At 36.0% G+C, this 24,017-nt stretch overlaps 1 protein-coding gene and 1 pseudogene across 1 annotated transcript in view; one reads left to right on the forward strand and one right to left on the reverse strand.

The window, feature by feature from the left end:
• The window catches only part of RAB5A (RAB5A, member RAS oncogene family), a 36,786-nt gene extending 17,356 nt beyond the window's left edge, over positions 1–19,430 (reverse strand). Inside the window, exons 1-2 of the mRNA XM_077130035.1 lie at positions 19,021–19,430; positions 15,811–16,077 (exon numbers count right to left, since the gene is read on the reverse strand). Coding sequence (XP_076986150.1) covers positions 15,811–15,973 — 163 coding nt within the window. The 5' untranslated portion in view covers positions 15,974–16,077; positions 19,021–19,430. The remainder of the gene's footprint in view (positions 1–15,810; positions 16,078–19,020) is intronic.
• LOC143657526 (large ribosomal subunit protein eL30 pseudogene) lies at positions 3,922–4,437 on the forward strand (annotated as a pseudogene).
• Positions 19,431–24,017: the final 4,587 nt, after the last annotated feature.

The raw sequence follows: 24,017 nt of genomic DNA on the forward strand, positions 1-24,017 counted from the left end.
TTCATTTGTGCTTTTTTCTAATGTCTAATTTTTAAATGGTAAGAACTTTTAATAACAATTTCTGCTTTTAAAATGAAAAGGCTGCAGCCAAACTGTGCAAAGAACTACTGTTTCACTTTTTAAAATATGCTTTCATGAGAACAGTATGAGGTAAAATGCCTACTATAAATATAATTCCCTTACGTCTAGAAATAACTAAGGAAAAACACTGAATACTTAATGAAAGTGAAAATAAATCAATTTTAAAAAGGTAGGTTATAATCAAGTGAATTGAATTTAAAAACACCAACTATTAGAGTAATTTCCTAAGCACAGTTAGCTGTACTAATGAAGGTTCCATATAGTAAAGAGTTACATGTACACAGACAGCTTAGCAGTATGCTGCCTGACAGCCTCAACACTGTGGTGTCCTTCCTCCATCAACTTTGGGTGGTCAGCCCCCTGCTGATACCTTGTCATTCAGCATAAACTGGTACACTTCTAACTTTCTACTTTCATTGTATTATTTATACAAACTTTTTTCCCAATTTGGCATGGATTTGAGTTATAGTATTTTCTAAAACTGTCACTATGCAAAAGAATTATGATCCATTTCTCTAAATTGGTTTAACATCAATCTTTCATAAGGGATGTACTAGTTAATATCAAATATGCTGAAAAAGCCAAGTCTAATTAGATATTACATCTCTTTCATATTAGCTGTAACATCTATTTTTCATGTTCTTTTTTTTTTTGGCATGAGCAGGCATCGGCACTCGAACCCAGGTCTCCGGCATAGCAAGTGAGAACTATTTTTCTTGTATTTTTAACATGTCAACTTACTGCTGGCCAGCCACTTGTTTAGGACCAGCAACTAAAATGTCCTTGAATTTTTCAAACATTGTAACTGGAAACGTATGTCTTTATTTTGAACTAGATTCTCATTAACAATAGTTCTATGAATTCTCACAAGTGGTTAGTCATATTTAAATATATGCTAATTCAGTTCAAACTTTTATAATACAAAATCAACAGAAATATCCATTGTCTAAAAACATGCCTTTATGGCAAAGAATACCCAGAAAGCACTGTCACTTTTTCACTGTCATGAAAGGTTCTCTTTGTAGTATCGAAAAAGATTTTTAAACACTAAGATTAAGTCTCTAAAACAGTATTTCTTTTTAAATAAGAAGGAACAGATGAAAGGAATGTTATTTAGTTGTAAAGGATTACAGAACATAAACCCTTCTCAAGGACAGTGTGATGCAAACCTGCAAAAAAATTCTGGATTAGAATTTGCATTTTTTGTTTTCTCTTTAATATATACAATGCCCACAAAGTACAACAGTAGCAAGAAAAATTCATTTAGACTTCCATAAATCAACACTAAGCTCAAGGAAATAACTATCAGTTTAGCTGCCTTAAAGGAAATATAATCTGATTCTCAAAAGAGCTGAAGATATCACAAAAGGTCACCAATCTTTATCTTTAAAAACAAAATTGTCAAATCAAATAAAGGCAAAGAAATTCCAACAAATACATTAAAGGAACTGCGCACAACCAAATAGGGATTCTTGCTGAGATACAAAGCTATTACACCAATAAGCTAAAAAAGAAAAATCATGAATTCTGTAAATAAATTACAGAAGGGCATTTGAATCAATATCCATTTCTAATAAACATGTAGGAATTTTCTTGAAAAGTGTAAGGATGATTATTTCTCATCCTTAAACTGAAATAACCATCATGAAAACTCTTAAGACATTCCTTCTAAATCGAGGAACAAAACAAAAATGTCCGCTATAGCCATTATTATTTAATATCATTTCAGAAACCTTTATAATATTAACAATAAAAAAAAAACTTACTGAAAAGAGACAATATATTGATTAGAAAGAGGCAACTCTGGGATGAAAATCTGAAGGCATCAGCTAGAGTAAAACGGATGAGTTCTTTGAAATGAGTGAAACAGACCTAAGTTAACAACTTTACAAATTTTATTAACAAAGAATATAATAAGTTCACTCTCAATTCCTCCTTCTTTCTACCCTAGTCAGTAGCTCCAACCTCTGCTGAGAGTTCTCTGTACAATACCTAATAAAGCACATTTCATACTTTAAATATATTTTAAATATCTTTTTCTTCTAGACTGTGAGTTCCTTGAGAAATGACTATATTAGCTATTCTTTTCTATACCCAGCATCTAATATAAATCTCAGTTCATATAATAGGTATTCAAAAATGTTTGCTAAAAGAATGAAGTTCATAAAGGATGTGTGGAGCCATCTCTGGGCTACTTTGGATAACAACTGAATAGAAAGACAGTTCCCAAATGGAAAAAAATACATTATTCAAAAGGCCTCTACTCAAATTATATAAAGAACACAATTTCAAACAAAATACTATCAACATCTTTGAAACTTGAGAGCTTACTAACACTGTACTGTTGTTCATGTGGTAGGATAAACAGAGGATAATTTCAGAAAGGGAAAAATACATATATTAGAGGCCCAGGAAAACGAGCCTTACAAATCAAATTAAAACATTTCAAGTTGTCCATGCTACTAAAATCAATTTAAAAAAAAACCATATTAAAACAAAAGTACTGCAGTGCCACAAGGACAGAAGTATTACTGGAATACTGTGACCTAGTATTTTTATAATAAACCTTTGATATACATGATACATATGCCAAGACCTTTGCAACTCTCTAAAGTTCTCTACTACTACACTATTTCACCTCATCCATAAATTCAGTGACACACAACTGACATAAAAGTGACATCTTCAAATCCTTAATATTTCCAAAATACCATTCTAGTCATAAAGTTGTGAAAATAAATTCTGCCACTCAAAATATAAACTACTACATCAATACTGCAGCAACATTAACCAACCACAAAATTACCTGAATCTGCAAAACCACTTTAATTTATCCAAAATGTCTATTTTCTGGCTAAGAACCATCACTTTCTTAGACCTCTTCATTTTCTCTTCACTTTCATCACCAGCACTAGCAGTTTTCTTTTCGGGCCCATATTTCACAAAGAAACAGCTTTTATCACTTCGAGAGTTACTGCGTACACAACGACAAGTAGAGAAAAACAAAGCTGTGTTGAGATGTGGGTGCTGCTGGCCTGTCTGACAGGGTCACTCTTTGAGTTACATGATCAGCTCCCATTTGCTAATCTGGCAGTAAGCAAGCAACACTAGTCTCAGAAAAACCACAAATTACTGTATCACAGACCTTGGGGTCACTTGGAATAGCTGAAGCTGTTAATGTCAAATCTGCAAGTACAAAAGGCCTATCATGTGTGAGACCCTAATAAATAATAAACAAGGAGGAGACACTGCAATATACTTGGCAAAGGAAAGACTACCCAAATCGATTGCATTTAATCAAGGTTAACAGCTAAGACAAAAAGTTTAAACTCCCCACAACCAAAATGACACTATATGAACTAAACAGAAGGAAGAAAAACAGAAAAACCAAGGAACCAATCTCCAGCTCCAATTTATTTAACAAATTTGATAAGAATTACTTTATTAGCATTGACCAAAAAATCCTATTTATATGTAAGACTATCAAGTTTGATTACATGAAATTTTGAGAGTTTCGGGCTTGCAAAACATCACACACCCAAAACACAGGAGCAAATACGTTGAAGAAAATTCCTGATGAGGAATTAATATCTTTAATATGTAGAAAGTTCACATAAATCTTACCCAAAACTCTAAAAGCCTCAAGGATAAAGGTGTAAGAGAGTATAATACAGAAAAAGTCAATATCACCAACAACCAGCAAAATAATTCTCTCAGCAAAAATAGTTATTTTTTCCATATTCTAACAGTAAAATGAAGAAAGGGAGTGGCAAAAATTCATGCACTGCTGGCAGTACTGTACAACTATTTTGGTAATAATTTTTCAATGTGTAGCAAAGCCATAAAAATGCTGATACTTGTTAACCTATCAGGCTCATGGAATCCTCAAAAGACGATGTGGGGCTTTTTTCTATTCTCAGTCCCCAGACATGTTGGCAGCTGCTCTCATGGAGGCCATCCTGCACCTAAGGCAAGAAGATGATGGCCACAAAGATGAAAAAGTCGCTGGAGTCGATCAACTCTAGGCTCCAACTTATGAAAAGTGGAAAGTACGTGCTGGGATATAAGCAGACTTTGAAAATGATCAGGCAAGGCAAAATGAAACTAGTCATCCTTGGCAATTACTGCCCAGCTCTGAGGATATCCAAAATAGAGTACTACATGCCATGCTGGCCAAACTGGTGTCCATCACTACAGGAGCAATAATACAGTTGAATTGGGCACAGCAGGCGGAAAACACCACAGAGTACGCACATTAGCTATCATTGCTCCAGGTGATTCTGATATCATTAGAAGCATGCCAAAACAGGCTGGTGAAAAGTAAATCATGTAAACATTTTCTTTAATAAAACTGGCCAGAGCTTGTTTTTTGTTTTTATTTAAAAAAAAAAAATGATGTGAGTGGAAGAGAGTGAAAAAGAAGGAACACTAGTGACCTGATAAATATTAAGTAGGAATTAAATTAAATTGGTTATAAGATTATCTGTGTAACTGGCAAAAAATAAAATATATAGGGAGTGCAAGGGTATTCAGTGGTAGAATTCTTGCTTGCCATTTGGGAGACTCAGGTTTGATTCTAAGCCCATGCACTTTCCAAAAACAAACAAGCAAGTAAAGAAAAAACAAGGAAACAAAAATCCAACAAAATGGTGCTGCAATAACGGGATACTCACATGGAAAAAGAATGAAATGCAAACCCAGGCATATAACATACAAAAAATAAAAAATAAACATATACATATACACACAAAGTTCCTGGTACAAATAGGGTACAGCTGTGTAAAAATATACAAATAAAAAATAAGAAAGAAAAGAAATAATAGCAGTAACCCCATAGTAGTATCATAACTTAATTTTCCCCTCTTCTATAAACTTTAAGAAGCTGTGGATTTGGGAATCTGTTAGAACTGAAAGGCAAGAATATAATGTCTTAGAGGGTAAAGGTCCATATCCAATTATTCCAGAAGTAGAACAGGGACTTGTATTCATAAAATGCAAGCTAAGATTATTTGCAAATGACATACAGGGAGAAGCAAAGGTTTTAGAACCAAGAAATTAAATGAATGAGTACAATAGATCTGGATCAACCATCAAGATATGGATATGCAACCAGGAAGCAGAATGGCAGGATTTGGACCAAGTAGTATCAAGAACCAGGTATACTAAAGTCATGAGGGAAGGCAGAAATTAGATTTCTAGGAAAATGAGTATCAAGAGGAGAGATATAATAGACTTTCTGAGACAAATAAGCACTTATTTCAGATGATAAGATCATATAAAGACTACATGGATGGCACAGAGCTGACAACAGGCAAAAAAAAAAAAAAAGCAAAAACCCTGAGGCCATTCACATCTCTCATTAATACTGTATATGTGTCGCATAGAGGAAAGTACCCCATGGATTATGAGAGGAAAGAATAACATGTATTCAGGGAAGAGTTACTTTTCAATTAATGCCAGGAGGAAAAAAAAGGGTTTACAGAGGAAGTGAGAGATGAAAAGCATACACAACGTGATTGAACACAAATAGAAAATACTCCAGAAGCCTAGAAACAAGGTAAAGAATGACTATATTTATGAAATATATAAGAAAGATAGTGCTCTTACCCAGAGTGAATCCATTTTAAGAGTTTCTATAAACACTACTTATACCGAACTTATTCTTTAAAAAAAAAAATCAATGAGGAACACTTAAATGTACAATCTTGGAGAATACTGATACATAGAAGAGTTTGTATGTCAAAAAAGTAAGAGGTAAAGAACAAGAATAAATCAGTATTTCTCCCAATATCGTCTAAGGGAGAGGATATTATTTTTAAAAGACTTATTTTCTTTTTCAAAAATAACCCAAATGTAAAGGAAGTCAGTATTTTTTACTATCACAACCTGACAGTGTGTCCTTAAACGACACACAACTCTCCTGAGGGAATCCACTAACCAAGACATAAACTAGTTACAAGTCACCAGCTTGAACATATATACTAGGTACTTCTAATAGTACAATGATCCACTTTTAGAATTAGTCTCTTTGGAGTCCGAGTTTGGCTAGTATTAAGTTAGTAAACTAAATCTGATCAGCCTAGAATGAACAGATAAAACTAAGTATTTAAATCTGCAAGGCTAAAAGCCTGTGGTTACCGGCACCAAGGATATGATCCTTGGGAAGCACAGGTGGAAAAAAAAACAGAGAGCTGACTCTCTAGTCAACTTAAGTATTTGGGTGTGGAGCAGGTGATAGCATCAAGTATCTATTCTCTGGATCAGATTTATATAGCAGGTAAGAATCAAAAACTGAACTGGGTGAAGTCACACATTACAAAGAGGAAAAATGAAGAAACGGGACATAAAGGAGAAGTTGTTACATTAACTAGTATATGACATACATTCCCAACAAATAACAACAAAAGGTTAATGAAATTAACTTAGTTTTAAGGTATGCACGTGAACTGTCTATGAAAGAATCTATCTATGGACAATAACAATAGTTCTTTTAAAAATTCATATAATGTGTAAAGACAGTGCCCAGGCTATTTTGCAGATTTTTCTTCCCTCTCCTCCTCAGTGACAGCTCTTTCTCTTTCCGCTTTAAGAACCTAGAAGCACTTCATACTTCTGAGTCCTCAGGAGAATCTCCTCCCAGACCTTTAAAACAATGTCTTGAAAGCAATTCTTTCACTCTTAACAGTAAGTTTATCTACTGAGTTTGAAAGTTCTAACATCCGAGAATTTTAAAACACAGTAATGAAAAAGGGTGAGTTAAAGAAAGGGAGAAAGAACAGGGAAGACTAAGCCCCAGAGTAAGAGGAAATCTGTACTCTTAAGAACATAATTACCCATGCCAACAACTCCCAAAGAAATCAGGTGTATCTCTAAAGGAGAATACAGTGATGAAAAGACCGAAATCTTTTTTTCTTTCTTTTTTTTTTTACATGGGCAGGCACCGGGAACCGAACCCGGGTCCTCTGGCATGGCAGTCAAGCATTCTTGCCTGCTGAGCCACCGTGGCCCAAGACCAAAATCTTTTTGATCCCATGGTCACAGATAAAACTCCTCTTGGTTCAGTAACCATATAAAGAAGTGGATCTTACAGAAATAACCAAGGAGAAAAAAATCCAAAAAGCTATTCATTATTAGATGATTACTTAAAACAGCAAACAAAAACGCAAACTTATTAAATGTCCACCAATAATGGAATTAAAAAAAAAACAAGGTGGGATATCACCATCATTAAAATATGAATACAGAAATTAAGTACAATTACCACTAAGAAATTAAACAGAACGCAATAATGATCATTGTAACTTAATCTACGTAAAAATATCATGAAGTTATAAAGGTCACAGAAAAAGGAAACACAATAGGCTCCAAATATATGAAGACACTTGACCTTGCTCATAGTAAGAGAAAAATGCAAATAAAAATGCAGAGATTAGTGTGTTTTACTTATAAGAATGGCAAAGATCTAAAAGTATGGTAATATCCTCTGTTGATAAAAATGGGGTAAATAACAGCACTGTGCATTGCTGGTGAGAGGGCAAGTTGGAAAACTTTATCAGAATTACAAATATATATAACCTTTGGCATAGCAATCCAATTCCAGAAATTTATACTGCAGATATATATGGAGTATGTGAAAATAACTATGCATTAAGCTATTCATTGCAGCCCTGTAATAGCCAAAATATCTAAAACTAGAGGACTGATTAAATAAACATGACAGCCAAGAAAAATGAGGATGCGCTTCATAAAATGATATGGATCTTGGAAAAATAATGAAATGTGACCCTGCCATACAGCACGCACGCACGCATGCACGCACACACACACGATATGGATAGATCTTATGGTAGAGTGTATCTCCCAAGATGGCTGCAACAAGATTTTCCATACTACACGGTTCTTACAACATGACACTCCCAATGCACTTTCCATTGGGTGAGGTCTACGTTCCCTCCCTTGAATCTGTGCAGGCCTATGACTAGAAATGAACTGATGGTACCTGTGTGACTTTTGGGATGATGTCATTACAGGCCATCCAGCTTCCACCTGGTACTCTTGGGACCTCACTCAAACCCAGCCATCATGCTCTGAGCAGAAACAGTCCAAACAGCAAGACCTCATGTAGGTGTTCTGGCTGATAGCACCAGCTGAGAGCCCCAACAATAGCCAGTATCAAACTGCCAGATATGTAGAGATCATTCCAGCTCCAGCACTGAATGAAACTACATGAAATTCAGAGTGAGAACCACCTCATTAAGCTCACTCAATCCCCAAAACCATGAGAGATAGATAATAAAATGATTGTTATTTAAAGTCAGTAAGTTTCAGAGTAATTTTTCTCAGCAACAGATCATTGCAACAGTATAAATGAAAGATATATTACAGTAGGTCTGGAATGTTTCAAATTATGTAAAAAGGGGGCTGGACAATATACAGATTTTAATGTTAACAGTAACTTTGCAAGGAATACAAAAAGTGAGAAATGACAAAAGTCTCTGGATAGAAGAACTTAGTGGCAACGAGAAGATGGGGAGAGATTTTTTCATGGTAAATCGTTTTAAACCTTTTGAATTTTGACTAACAAATTTAATGAAAACAAAAAATGACATAAAAATGAAAACAGTAGTGGTAAAATTACAGTAATTTTAGGATTATGGGCATTTCAATTTTTACTTTAAAAAATCTAGAGGTCACATTTTTCTAAAACATACAATTATTTGTGAGTGGAATACATGAGAAAGAACTTTAAGTTCAAGTCCCTTAATATTAAAGTAACTTATGTGCCCAAGATACATATTTATATGTTATACCAAGAGAACTGATAGCAAGTGACTAGAACTTCTGGTTCCCATTTTATGCAAAGATAAAGAACTTTGACATGATGAAGAGCTTTGTCAGAGCCTGTGTGAGGAAAACAAAAGAGGATATTAGGGTATTTCACTCCATTCAAATTCAATTTTTAAAAATTTCTACTTCTGATGCTAAATAAGAGAGGCTCATGGGAAAAAATTTCTCTTATTCACAACTATATTCTCTTATTCACATCAGAACGTAAAATTCGATAGCTTTGGGTATTTGCAAAGCTATTTATTTTCAATATGTTAAAAGTAAATATATTGGGTATTAGGGATGTAATATGGTTTGTTTGTTTTTTTAAATGAGAAAAGCTGAACATGTCTGATGATTACATAGAGACCTTCATCATGTATCATCAGATTTTTCTGGAGTTCAAAGACTATCTGCTACCATTTTCAACTGTGGAAATGGAGGCTACAAAACTGATTGCTCATCCTGGTTCTACATTTCTCTACCTTATTACCTTGAAAAAAAAGGGTAAATGCTGTTCAGCAATACTTATTCAAATATTGTTCTGCCATATTTTATATCACTAAGGACTCATTTTCAAAGTCCAATATGTAACTTGAATTACACTCACTTTGATGTAAGGTCTTAGTAATTAGTACGTAAAGAAAGAGTTCATGCTTATGTCAAGGTAACCAGTGATTAAAAAAAAAACAGAAAGAAACAATTTTTTAGTTATTCCTGTTGCTAGACTCACTCTCACATATTCTTATTCTCCTTTAACAGAAGAGGTCTGTTAATGGCACCAAATGATGTTATCCTATCATAAATTAACACAGCATACTTCAAAAGCAAGATAAGGCATATGCAATAACAGATTATGGTGTAAGACCTAAAAGGGGGAAAGGAACATTAAAAAAAAATTTTTTTTCTATATTTCCATCAAGTCAGAATTCTTGTTTACTTTATTAAAAGGAAAACTGTAAAAATTCACACCCCTCTCTTCCAACCCCCTACTGTTCAAAACCAAGTTTCTTTTATGTGCCTCTCACTGTGCCTACAAAAAAGGTCAATTCCAGAAACCTTATATAATCAGAAGAAAGGAACGAAAAAAATGAACAAAAATGGACTGAATGCTGCCAGAGGTTATAAATTTGATGCACTAAAACCTACACAAACTTACAGATTTCTTCAGAATGCCACTGAGAACACATTTATTTTTTATTTTAAAATTCACTTTTTAATTTATTTATAATCAATGAAATGACAGGAAGATGAGTTGGAGATTTAAATCTAATTTAAAAAGTGGTATGTAACACCACATTTACATGCCTTTCTTTTAAGACATACGTTATTTGATCATATCGTAATGTTTATTCAAGCTGTATCTTTGAATTCTAGTACTTAGTGGTGTCAGGAACTTGGTAAATCTGTTGAGCAAACGAATTTTAGACAAGCTTGATAATTTTGCCTGCCAGCATACAGCAAAATAAAAGCAACAAACTGATAAACCAAAAGAGGCAGTTCACTATAGAATTATTTGGCAAAACCATTTTGCCAACTTTAAACTCTTCAACAGCACCAGAGGGAATCAAAGAATTAAGACACAGGGTAAAAACTGATGCTCATAATAATCCCAAATCTTGAAATACATTTTAAGACGAAAAAGGGTTTAATTGTATCAATGTATTGTTTAAAATGGAGAGTGCCCATTAGAAAAGAATGTCTACTTCAGAAGGATGCTTGGCCTGCTCTAGCAAAAGTAAATCCTCCCACTTTACAAAAGTGTTTACAAAAGGGCATTAGGATTAGAAGCAAACCTAAATATTCACTGTATTATGTTTAAGTGGCCATACATGATATTTTAAACAGGATGCTGGAGAATAACTTGTTAAGGCTATTAAAAGCTACTTTTTTTAAGGTCATATGTGGTACAAAATGAAACAAATTATCAAATCTCTATCAACTTATTCTGAGCAATATAACTTCAAATAGTGAATATGTATTATTTAAGAAGAAGTATTATTTATAAAGATAATATTATTGCACTTGAAACCAAATGATCAATTTCAACAAATTTTAACTTTCGCTAACACATAAAGGGTATTAGTGCTTTCCACTATAGGGTAAACATATGAGTTACTCAATTTAAATTTTTAGGCTAGTTTTTATTTCTTTCTTGAAGAGGCAATTTTCTTTAAAATCTGCATACATATACTATTCTATTTAATTGTGTTTATTTGCCTCATTGTTAGATGATGGTGGTGTGCATTTAATGTAATGTACATGACTGTGCACATCTGTGAAAAAAACAGATGGGGGAGAATTAATAAGAATTTACCATACAGAACTTTTAAAAACTTGGTTATAAATGCTCACACTATCTACTTAGATAAATCTGTAAAACTTCCTATTAGGAAGGTTCAATTTTACTAAGTACTTGCTCCTATTATAAAGTTCTTCTATCTTATTTGGTAATTTAAGAAAACCTGGGCCTAAATTTTTAAAATTTTCCAAATCCTAAATCAAAAGCTATACACTAAGTATAACAGTCACGTTCCAAAATAATGCCATGTCATGACAAAGAACAAAAATATCAGCAATGATATAAATGACTCAGCTAGAAGTAATGGCAGTGATGCTAGTGTTAACATCTAACTATTACACATATACCTGTGCCAGGCATTGTACTAAAAAGCATGCTGCCATTATTTCTTTTAAGCCTTAGAAAAAAATTGTTGAGTTAGGTACTATTATTTCCATTTCATATAAAAGAAAATAAAGCTGGGTATGACTTGCCAGACCATCCAGCACCTGAAATACGCCGGAGCTAAAATTTGAATTGGGATTCAGGGTCCCTTCTCTTAATACAATGCTTTACTCTTAAGAAAGATCTGACCATAAATTGATAAGGTAAAACACTGCTAGTACTAACTTTAAACCCAGCCTTGTTTTTCTTAAAGTTGACAATAACATTTTTTTCCATTAGATGTTAAGCCTAAAAAGAAAACTGCTGGTCCCTCAGAGAAAACTGGATGGATGTAAAATGTGGAAGTATAATAAACTTCTTCTTCCAGAAAAAAACAATCAAGTAGACAACTATAAAAGTTACTTTAGGCACTCCATTTAGGGTTAACGGTTGCTGATAATAGCTTTGAAAGGCATTTATTTAATAAATTTTCTGAATAATCAATCCTTGATCACTTGTGGCAATAAAGAAGACAGCATTGGTACAGATGACTGAAAACTATGGATATTCTAATCCCCTTAGTAGAGCCAAGGCAGAATATCCTTAATGAGACAGAGAATAGGGCTGCGCTCTCATGATGTCCTAGCAGAAAAAGTTAACAGATTAGCAGGAAGGGGTTCTCACACAAAGAACAGATAGTAAGTGTTGTGAGCAGTACATAACACTTGTAATATATTCTCAAAGTGGATGGATGAACAATATGCTAAAAAAAATCCTGCTAAACCACAGTTCATAAAAAAAAAAATTATTCCATTTGTGGGAGAACCAAACGAGGTAAAACTGACAACTCAAGAACTCAGGGCACACATAAAGCAGTTCTCACACTTCAGCACACACCAGAATCACCTGAAGGACTTGTTAAAAAACTTGCTAGTTGCACACTCCCAGTATTTTGACTCAGTATGGGATGCAATACAGGATTGATACTGGAATTTATATTTTTAACAAGTTCCCAGGAAATGCAGGTACTTTTGGAATAGAACCACTCTTTGAGAACTACTGCCCTAAACTAAAATTCAAAAACAAAACAAAACAGCTAAGTAGCAGCAAAAGAAACGTTAACATTATTCTCATTTCATGTCACTTAAACCTTTAGAGTCCCTAATGGACCTAACTCTTAGCCATTCTTTGTGGATTAGTACACAAAAAAATAAAAATTGTGTTCTGAGCATCTCTCAAACGAAGACTGACTGCATACTGTTTAATTGTATAGTCTCTCACTTTCACTTAAACTGAAAATCCATTTGCTTATAAACATCACTACATGACTTTTTAAAAACAAATACTGTTTTTTGACAAGAAGAGTGCACTAAAAATTCTTAACGCCTTCAGATATTCTAGGGGCTATATGAAAGATGGTCAGCTTAACCACTCAACAAGTATTTACTACTGAGGAGCTACTGAGCCTGAAAATGAAGTAGCAAGTGAAGAAGGAATTCAGCTCTCTGAGCCTAATGCTCTTTGCTAACCTCTGGGCTAAGCTTTAGACAAACAGTAAGAACAAAAATTTCATGCAGACTTACAATCTTATTACAACTCTCCCACAATGCCACACCTGGCACTAATCTTATCAGGCCCGCTATAGGGTCAAGAGTTAGGGGAGTGGGGTATATTGTGAGGCAATATGGATTCATAAATCAAGCTACCATGTTTAGGAAAAACCACACAAACTAAAGAAACATTTGACATTCTTGACGAATATTAAGGTTCTAGAATCAACAAATTCATAAGGGTGCAGAACATATGATTTTCACCTTAGAGAAGAAATTTTTAAGTGAGCTCTTCAGAATTATAACTAATATTACTACATATAGAAGTCAAATAAAAGAGTTGAAATGCAAAGTTAACTGGCCAAGTTCACTTGCTAGATAGTATCTACCACACATCAGCCAAAACAAAAATACATATTATAAGTCATGATCATTAAATAGCTCAAATTTTGGAATACTTAAATGCTTAGGATCTACCATACACTCTAAGGGTCAAGAAGTTGTTTAGCAAAGAGCATAAAAGAACAGTGTCCACAGCTGTAATCATAATGGCACTGTCATACCCACCTCAAGAAATTACTATCTGATCAACATAGTGAAAGCGATCAACAACCCATTAACAGAATCTTGGTGCAATTTCTTCTACAGTTGTTTTTAAACAGCTCAACTTAATCTGTACAAGTACAAATTAAAGGAAGCTTTATACACAGGAATGAAACCTTTATGAAATAATCATTAATGAAAAGTAGACAACCTAAATGGTGTTAAATGGAATTGGAGATTATATATATAAAAAAAATTTATCAAAGTATATGCATATATATGATGCACTGATATGGGGTAAATTTTTCTTTCGAACATACTTTTTCAGATGTCATTCAGGAAATTAAAAGATGATCAGATGACCAAAATCTTATCTTAGGCTCTTGCAAAGCTTCCCAGGAATTCAGTTCTGTGCTACAGTACTTCACAAGGCTTTTACTATTTTAATACATACAGTGAAGTAGAGTAGCGCAAAGCAAGTCCCAAACTTATATGGCCCAGGTATTTGTTAACTAGCAAAAATAAATACTGTGGGGAATACTGACACTGACAATTACTAAACAAATACCAGTTACAGTAACTTTCACTTTCTTTAACAGTTTAAAATAAGTGGTTATGACCTAGCAATCTTTAAAATTCTTTCTACCAAATGGGCCAGTTATTTTTGGTCCTATTTACTTTGTGGAGGAGGCTAAACCCTGAGAGAGAATGTTTCATTACTAACCAGATATAACTACATGTATTATCAAAGAAACCACAAAGGAAGTGTAATCTAACGTGCCATTAAAATTTTTTAACGTGCCAAGATTCCTAATTTAAAAAAAGATCCAGAATATGTCCTAAGTTTTGATGCTCACCAAGATGAAACACTAAAACAACACTGTGAAATCATTTACACAAGTTAAGAGGTTTACAACCACCGCTAAGCCTATTAAACTGGAAATCCACTTATTTACATATATATAATACTTACTTTACTATATATATTTCCTATAAAAATAAGGAAAAACTAGGAAGTGGTAGAGTTCTGTAATTTATTTTACTGGAAGGTCTGATAATAATAAAATTTTATCAAGAGTATTAGGTCTGATAAAATAAACTTATATGCAGAGTAATATAAAGTTATGCTTCTGAAAGATGAACTTTATGACGTTGTTACATGTTAGTGGTATCTATTTGTCTAATGTGTTTCAAAAGCTTTTTTTTAAATATGGGGTCAAGATATACTCATAAATATCTTAAAAATATATATACTATTGCTTACTTACATATTCTGTAAAACATTGTGAATGTTAAAGCCGTGTGGTCCTTCTGATATCATCTAATCCCAGTGCTTCATTTCACAAAGGAAAAAACTGAGGCCCCAAAGAAGTTAAGGGTCTTGCCTAACTGCTATGTAGTTGTTCAGTTTTGATTAAATTCAATTTTCTAATTTCTGGATTCTACTCTTCCATCCACAATACTGCATTGATAGTTTTTTCTTTCATTTTGGACCTTCCATCTTACCTTCCTTTCATTTGTCCTACTGTAACCACTGTACACAGCACCTTTTTAGTTTACTCACTTCTTCCCTCTCTCCTTTCTTCTTTCCCATAGGTCCCATTTTACTGCCATGTTCCTTTCTATTAATCTCTCACTTTTTCTCTTCCTTCAATCTAAGAGCACTTTTAAATAAACAAAAAATGTTAATCCTAGCAGGGTTTTACATTTAATATTACAAATAAGTATAAATTAAATTGCAGTCTATTTACTTAGAATTAAAATTTCAAGTCTACCTCCTTTGTCATTAATTGTAAAGCCAATGTAACTCACCACAAATATGTATTAAAGAAACTTCTAATCATTATCAAGAAATACATACTTAATCAAATCTTACTACATGAGAGGTTGATCCTACATGTTTATATCTATATTCTAAGCTTTACCACAACCATGTTGGGGACTAACCAGGAAACCAAAACATAAAAAGAAAACATCACCTTAACAAAAATCAAGATAAGTTATAAAGTTTGTGAGTTTGTTGAACAGCTCTTTTCTTCACTATAAAACCTATTTAGGTATTCATCATCACATGATTTATAGCTGCAAAAAATTTTTCGTCAATGTATGATTTGATTAAATAAAGCAGGGGAAAAAAAATCTCACCCCCAATGGTACTTTCTTGAAATTCATGAAATTGGCCTTTCACAAAACGAAGGACTAGGCTTGATTTGCCAACAGCAGATTCTCCCAGAAGTACTAGTTTGAACTGGCATATTTTATTTCCAGTATTTGGCCCATTGGGTCTTGTTGCTCCTCGATTAGCCATGTCCAAATTTGAAAGAAGTCCCTAATTTCAGACTCTTAATTGCACTTCCAGGATGCAAAGTGTCAGGCGTGTTATTGTTCTGTTTTATTCCTGGTGGTAGTAACCTGTAAAGAAACAAATAGGAATGAATTAATTAAATATTCAAATTAGTAAAACAAGACAAAAGTAAATTTTGCCTATAATATTATGAAAATTTAAAGTTTGGACATTCTATGTCATTTAGTTATATAACTCACTATCTCTGATGAAATAATGTAAAGGGACAAGATTTGAGCCTAAAATCACTCTAATTTTCAAGTTTTTTTTTAAAGCTAATACTTATTAAAGGCTTATCTTTGTGCTAGGTTACCTGTTTTAAGTATTTAACATAGTCACTCAATATCTTACAAAATTAGATACTTTTACAACTCATATTAATGAAGAAAGAGAGGCACAGAGAGGTTAAGTAACTTCACTAAGGTCACAGAGTTACTCAGGCAACCCAGGAGGTGATCCAGAGTTCAGGTTCCAGAGTTAAACTACATGGGGAAAATAATTTTGAGGACAAATAAATGGGAAGCTCTTAGACCATATTCTAACACTTACTAAGAGTATAATAAATGTTGGTTATTACTATTTGAAGGTTTCTATTAAATAGTACATGTTTTTCATTAAGTAATGTTAATTTAGGAAAAACAAATATTTTAAGGCCCTAGGTTTGTGTAACTAGTGGCTAAGACTTAAAACAGTTTCATCTGCTCAAGAATATCACACCACAGAAATGTTAACAGTGATTCTCTGTCTGGAACGATTATTAATGATTTATTTACTCACATTTTTCTGTAGTTTTTGAGCTAACAATGAATACGCCATTATTTTCTATTTAACAATACATTTAAAAAAATTATTCTAGAGTCAAACTTCTGTTTTTACTTCTTACCTAATAATGCTAATTATCAACCTCAACAGGAATTATTAAATATTTAAAAAATCTATTCCCTTTCCCAGACTACTCAGAAATCAATCAGTAGTTTACTCCCGTTTAATCGAGATCTGATCATGTGCTTGCTCATCAATAATATTAAACCCATGAATGATTCCTAACCTAAGAACCCTGTTAAATTTCAAGCAGCTGACCTGTATAAGAAATTTGCCTTCCTGATAAAATTTGAATATATATAAGACACACTCTTGGTAACGAATTTAATAAACATATATATCCACAAAACCTTATGATTAAGACAGCCTGCCCTGTTTACTTGACACCAATTACTGAGGTGTCTATCTTTTAGGAAAACATAATGAATGGATAAAATGCTATTATGACTTGAGAGGTGCCTTCAAACAATTGGAGGTATAAATAAAACAAGATTGGCCATGAGATTAGCGAAGCTGGATGATGGATTCATTACACAATTCTCCCTAGTTCTGTATACACTTAGTATTTTTCATGATTAAAAAAGTCACAACTCCTCAACATCCCTCAAACACACCAGACATGGGAATCTAATCCTGGCAATACCAATTCCTGGGCAAGTTCTTTAACTAAGTCTCCATTTCTGTAATACCTAACTTGCAGAGGTGCTGTGAAAATCAAATGAGAGTATATATAAAGAATCTCAATAAAGTACCCAATACATAATAGGGATTAAATACTGGCAATTAATGTAGCCATTTGATAGTGATTAAGTATCAGTAGCATGTCACCTAGACTGAAAATACGCCAGTACACTTTCAAATAATTCTATACATAATACCAAGTAAAACCCTCCCCAATTGTTTGTACTATGTTATCTTCAAAACAGCCAACAAGGACAACTAGTTCAGAACGTCTATGGTGCTTCCAAAATTCCAGTGAAAACATCAGATTCCCATATAAAACAAAGGAGTCTGACTTAGCTAGGTCTCTAATGTTTAAAGCTACTGGATTTTGGCTATCCCAAAGTTCTCAAATGAGAAACAAATGGAATTTAATTATAAATATGCAGTTAACATAAAATTGTATGTGCATTCATTTGTATTATTTACAGAAACTTTTGCCGTGCAAACTGAGGAGTGTGCATAACGTGCATTTTAAACTTTTTAAAAATAATTCCTATTCTGTAGCTAAATTCCTTCTAAGTGCTCTTTGGCCAAAATTTTATTAACAGCTAACAGTGAATGGACACCTACTTTGTGCATGGCACTGTTATATGAATTTAACTCACGACAACCCCATGAGCTCATATTATTATCCCCATTTTACATTAGGAGTAAAGTTTCTGAATCGTCCTGAATGATTATTATAGTGGTTAAACAAGTATTTTTTTTTCCTGCTAGTTATGTGAAAGGTAACTGCCTAAATAGTTTGCTGCCACTTAAGGAAAAACCAAAAGTCAAATATGTGAATTATGACGTTCAGAGCTTCAAGTCTGAAAGTCTCAGGGAGAGGGGAGTATCCAACTTCCTGGGAACAGAATCCAGAGCAGGTTTCATGGTGTCTACCCACTGAGGATGTTCAGCGTCCTTGTTATCTTGAATCTCTTTAAAATTGCAGTTCACCACCTTTTATAGAGACATGGGTCTCTAAGAGCCTCTTTTGAGAAGACTCCTTCTAACATTGCCCATCCGAAGAAGTCGAGGGTAGGCGGGGCTTCCCCAATTCACACCTGCTGTAGGCCCGGCTCCCCTCTGGAGTCTCTGAGTACCTCATACATACCCAATTTCTGAGCGCCTGAACAAGAAGGACCCGCCAGGCCACTTGGCCATCTTTCCCATCCTCCTCCCCCGAACCTGGCCTGGCTTTGGCTGGGACCCCCAGGACAGAAGGCAGGCGGAGCCGCGGCCTCCAGTACTCTTTCTACGGCGCCATCTTGAGAAGGGAAGAGGGTGACACCCGTCGCTCCTTAACCAGTCCCCAAATCCCGGTCCCCAAGACCGGCTGGGTCAGATGCCGAGTTCTACAACTCTGAGCGCGAGCACTAGTACGAGGCAGGGGGCTCAGTGCCCGCGGGGCCACGGGCAGGCTGGGGTCCGCTTTGCCTGGATTCGTGTCAGCTTTGGGCAGGGGGAGGGGTCGGTTTGGTTACCTGGACACAGCGCACGGGGCTGCGGGGCCGAAGCTTCCTGGCAGAGGTCCCAGACGCGGCCTGAAGTACGGGACTGAGACTGAGGCTGTGAGTGTGGCTCCGGCAGCGACGGTGTCTCCTCCTCGCGTCGCTCCCCTCAAACTGGATGGTGTGGGGCTCGTGCTGCTGGTGCCGCCCCCGTCGGGCTCCGTCCCCGCCTCTCTCCGCTCCGCCTTCCTCTTTCTTTTCTCCTCCTCCGCCGCAGCCGGCGCTCGGGTTCTGACTACTTCTTCCTCCTCCTCCCTCCTCAGCCTCCTCCCCTTAGGCCCAGCCGCCGGCTCCTTCACGAACCAAAACACAAACACTCAAGTCCCAGCGAGAGAGCCACTTCCGCCGGGCGGCGTCACCCCGCCGCCACGTCGCTGCACGTAGAAAACTACGACCTTTCGTCACTTCCTGTCGTCACCCGTCGGTCCGCTCCATCTACAACCCCACCCGCTCAAAGCCCCGCCCATCCAGGCCTCCTTTGCTGGACCGGGCGGGGTGTGTCACGTGGCCGCTACGAGCGTCCAGGGTCGGGGACTGAGGCTTCTTTTCCTCTTGGGTCCCTAGCGCTAGCGGACCTGCCCTCGCCGGCGCCATTGTTATCTGATCCGGGCTTTCTGGGCTCTGGGCGGAGGTTTGAGGAACACTCCCGGACCCTGCTTTGGGGGAGGACCCGAAGGAATTAGTGTATTTTTTCCAGGTCGTGGGGCGGTGAGGCTCTTTCATGAATATAAGGTCACAGTCGCACTCTCCGCATCGCGAGTAGCCCTGAGCAACTCAGCTCAAGGGACTTGGTTTTGAAGGAATTTATCCAGCACCAGAGACTTGCGGCGGCAGTCCCTCACCTGTTACTGGAGGTGGGTGGGACGTAAAGGGTGTATGTCATATCCCCTCCACGGAGCGGATAGGACCCTCCCCATCAACAAAGCTGTCATTGGCAGGGGCGTTGGGGGGGGGGGGGACAGGGATCTTAATAATTACCTTTTTTTGAGAGTTTATTGGTCGTGAGGGGCAAGTTCTAAAATAAAACCTATCTTTAATTCAGTTTTCCCTTCGCTAGTTACTGTTCGCCGGAGTTAACCCACTTTATTACGAAGATTACGCTCTGTTAACTAACTTGTTTAAATTCTACTTCTCTACATGAGGATATTAACCCTAGAGAGATCGTCTAGCATGATGCCTGGACATAGGAATCTTCAGAGCCTATTTAACGGGTGAAGAAATTGAAGCGCGGAGATTTAGTAATTTGTTTAAAATCACACCTAGTTGGTGATGAAACGGAATTCTAGCCTTCAGAACTTTAGTTCTTAAACATAGATTCAACTGAAAGCCAGCCCACCCTCCACAGCAGACTTAGGGCATGCGTCTTTGGTCAAATCTCACATAATAGACAAGGCATTTATTGTTTCTGTCTCCCGTTCCCCGCATTTTTATAGTAATTTGGTAGAAGAATGTTAAATTGATTTTCCTTCGGAATGAGGGCTATTTTTCAGTTGTAATGTTCAGGGTTTTTTTTAGTCCTATTGTAAAGGCATCAATAGTTGTCTTGGAAGGGTACTTGGGGCAAGGTATCCTGTGGATCTCCCTCAGCATTATGCAATGAAGATGATTTGAATCCTTGAACAGCCAGTCTTGCAGATCAACTCCCCAATTACTAACCAAAAAAGCATTATGTGTCATACATAAATGGTATCTGTGACACCTTGTCCCCAGAGGGTTGTTCCAGTATGATGTATTAGTCATGGTTATACCTTTTGGACAATCTCAGCAATAATCAGGAAGTAGGATATGTCAACAGCATGTTTAAAAACAAACCCATTGTGCCCTAAACCTGTTCCTTTTCATGCCTGGCATTAACAGCCTCCCAGTCACCAGGACTTGAAAATGAAGAATCATTTTTAACTCTTCCTTTCTCCCTCAAAAACCATTATGCATTCTATTATAAAAAATTCTCTAATCCCCAAATCTGGGCTCTTAATCCCAAACCCTGCCCCATGGTAATAGTCATATAAATTGGAATTAATACACACTATTGCCATTTCAATCCACTTTTCACACTTTTGCCAGCCACTCCTCTACTCAATAATGTTCAATGGCTTCTCATTACTTGTTAAAAGAGTAAAAACTTCTTCAGTGCTAGTCTCAACCCACCTTTCTTGCATTCTATTTCCAAATTCTCCTTCTCCCTCAAAGTTTTGCTTTGTGCCCTAACCTCGCTAGTGTACTCTGTGTTCCCTAATTATCTGTGTGTTCCCATTTTAGCTTTTTTGCTCACTTTGTTCTCTCTACCTTGAATATCATTACCACTCATCATTGCTGATCTTTCCTTGGCTGGGATGCCAACTCCTTGGATGGCATCTGGAGATACTTCTAATGGATTTAATTTTATTTTTTCTGTACTTTCATGATACTTTGCTTACCCTCTATAATTGTTCTCCTATCATCTTGCTTTATGTTACAGTTCGAGAATGCCTAAACTTTTCTTCTCAGCCCTTCATTACCCTTAGAATTATAAATTTCTTAAAGGTCAGTACCATAATTTTTTCATTATTTCAGTTCCTCACAGAGACTTATAGGGCCTTAAAAGTTATAGGGACCCCCAATTTATTAGTCAAACTTATTTACATTGAGAGTGGTGAACATTTGGCTTATGAAGACCTCACAAATAACACATGGGATGCGTAAACTTATGAATTGTTACAAATTCCCCCATTAAATCTTTCTAGTATATTGCTTCCTCCTTTATTTTTTTGGTGCATGGTCTGGAAATCGAACCCGGGTCTCCCTCATGAAAGAGGAACAGTCTACCGCTGAACACCTGTGCACCACCTCCTTTGTTTTTGTTTAGAGTCTGTCTTTTATTTCACATCCTCCATGAATACATTCCACAATATTTTGCAGTTTAGTCTTAATGTTTATCTGAAGAGTGCTGTGCCAGTGGCTGGCACCTCTAAGATGCAGAGGTATATTTTTAGAGAAACTGAAATGCCACAGTAAAGCTTTGCTCTTGAATTGCCACTCACAGTATGCCTGTTTTCTTTTTCCTGACCCCAGATAACGAGGAGGATTGATAATTGTCATGTATTTTATGGTTCCTAGAATTTGTTAAGGAAGCTGTGAAATGAATGGGGCCTAAGTAAAATCGCAAGGACTTAAATCCTGCCTTAGTGCTTACATTCCCCTCAAATCTACAGACATTTAATACTAAATTCTCATCACTTTGGCTCTCTCAATCACTCACAGCACCCAGATCTTCTACTTTCTCGTCGAGGAAGTCTGTCCTGCCTTGTGTACTTGAAGAATAATCTTTTGCATAGATGGTCACGTATGGTAACATTTTATTTTAGTTGGGACTATCTTAGACAAACTAAAATTTGTCTGGAGGCAAAACCAAATAGTAACTCTGACATAAGGAGTTTTAAGCCTGGTATCAAGGTAATAAGAGAAAAGATTGTAGAACCCTGAGCTGGCCATGTTTAAAAATTTTGTGTTGTTTGAGAGCATCATTCAGTTCTCAGCTCAAATGTCACCTACCTAGGAGTGAAACTTCCAATTTTTAAGTAGCTTCCTCCCATATCACACCATTCTGTGTTCTTCAAATACTTATCAGTATCTGAAGTTATCTTATTTATTGGTTTACTTGATGGTTATGTATCCCCCACTAGAATTTAAATTACATGAAACCAGGGGTTGGTTTATTCTCTATTGTATCCCCAGCACTAACACAATGTAGGGACTCAATACATATTTGTAGAATAAAGAATTGAATGAGCCTTTATACAGACATACCTTGATTTACACATCATCAAGTCAGACACCATCAAGTCATTTAATGCTCTTAGGGAGAGAAGGATATTAACTAGACAATTATATTGTAAACATTTTTTAAAATGTGAGATAGTATCCTTTAGTCACTTTTTTAAACTTTGGATGCTACAAAATTTTCATAGTGTTCTTGCAAAGACCAGAATCCTGTAAATTCCATTCAAATTTCAGGCTAGGTGTCCTATATCCACTATGTGTTTAGGACATGACAAATACTGACCCTATAAAATCAATTTAAAGAATAACCTGTACTTAAAAATAGTCAAGTTTGAGTTTGTCACATTTAGAGTGACAAATACATTATGCATTTTTGCATTATTGTATAGCATATGCTATACAATATGCATTATTGTATAGCATAGATATTTCAGGCTTTGTTAGATTTACTTTAAATACTACTAAAGGCTAGTTGTTAAGGTTTAAGTGTTCTCAAGGACTTTAAGATGTTTGTATACCACCGCTGCCAGATAATAAGTTTCTAGAATTTAAAGTAGCTCTTTAGAGCTAAAAGAAGTACATACAGTAAGTGTGTACTTGCACCAGGAAAACCTTAAAAGAAGTGATCATCACCAGGCATTTAGTCCCTGATCGCTAGTAGGATAAAGAAGCCAATGGCTAGAAGAAGCCTATAGCTGAAACCATTATAATGGGCCTATGTTGCTTGGGAAGCCAAACAGAAATTGGTGACGATTTGCCCTAGGATCCAAGGTCACATCATTCAAGTTTTGCTCTCCTTCACATTAGCCCATTTCTACCTCTGGAAGGGTAGAAGCCCCTCACATCTTCAGCGATGATCCCACTCAATCTCATCCCACACCTGGAAAAGAAGAGATGCAAATCCATTTATTAGTTGGCTATGTAAGCTCCTAGAATGAATTTTGGGTCTGGCTTCTAGACTAGGGGGCTGGGAGGGGGGTTGGGGAGAGGAGGTCTGGGAAGGGAGAGAAAGGACGGAAGATGGAAAGATAGAAGTCGGAAAAGAAGAGATGTAAAGGTAAGAAAAGGGGAAAAGAAGAAAGGAAGTAAGATAGAAAAGAGAAAGGAAGAAACAAAGGAAAGGAAAAGAAAGAAAGAGAGAAGAGAAAGAAAAAAAAGGAGAGAAGGGGCGGGGACGAGCCTGAAGCGGTCTAGCACAACAAGCCCTGCCC

Source organism: Tamandua tetradactyla, chromosome 15 (genome assembly GCF_023851605.1).
Source record: "Tamandua tetradactyla isolate mTamTet1 chromosome 15, mTamTet1.pri, whole genome shotgun sequence".
Classification (NCBI taxonomy): domain Eukaryota; kingdom Metazoa; phylum Chordata; class Mammalia; order Pilosa; family Myrmecophagidae; genus Tamandua; species Tamandua tetradactyla.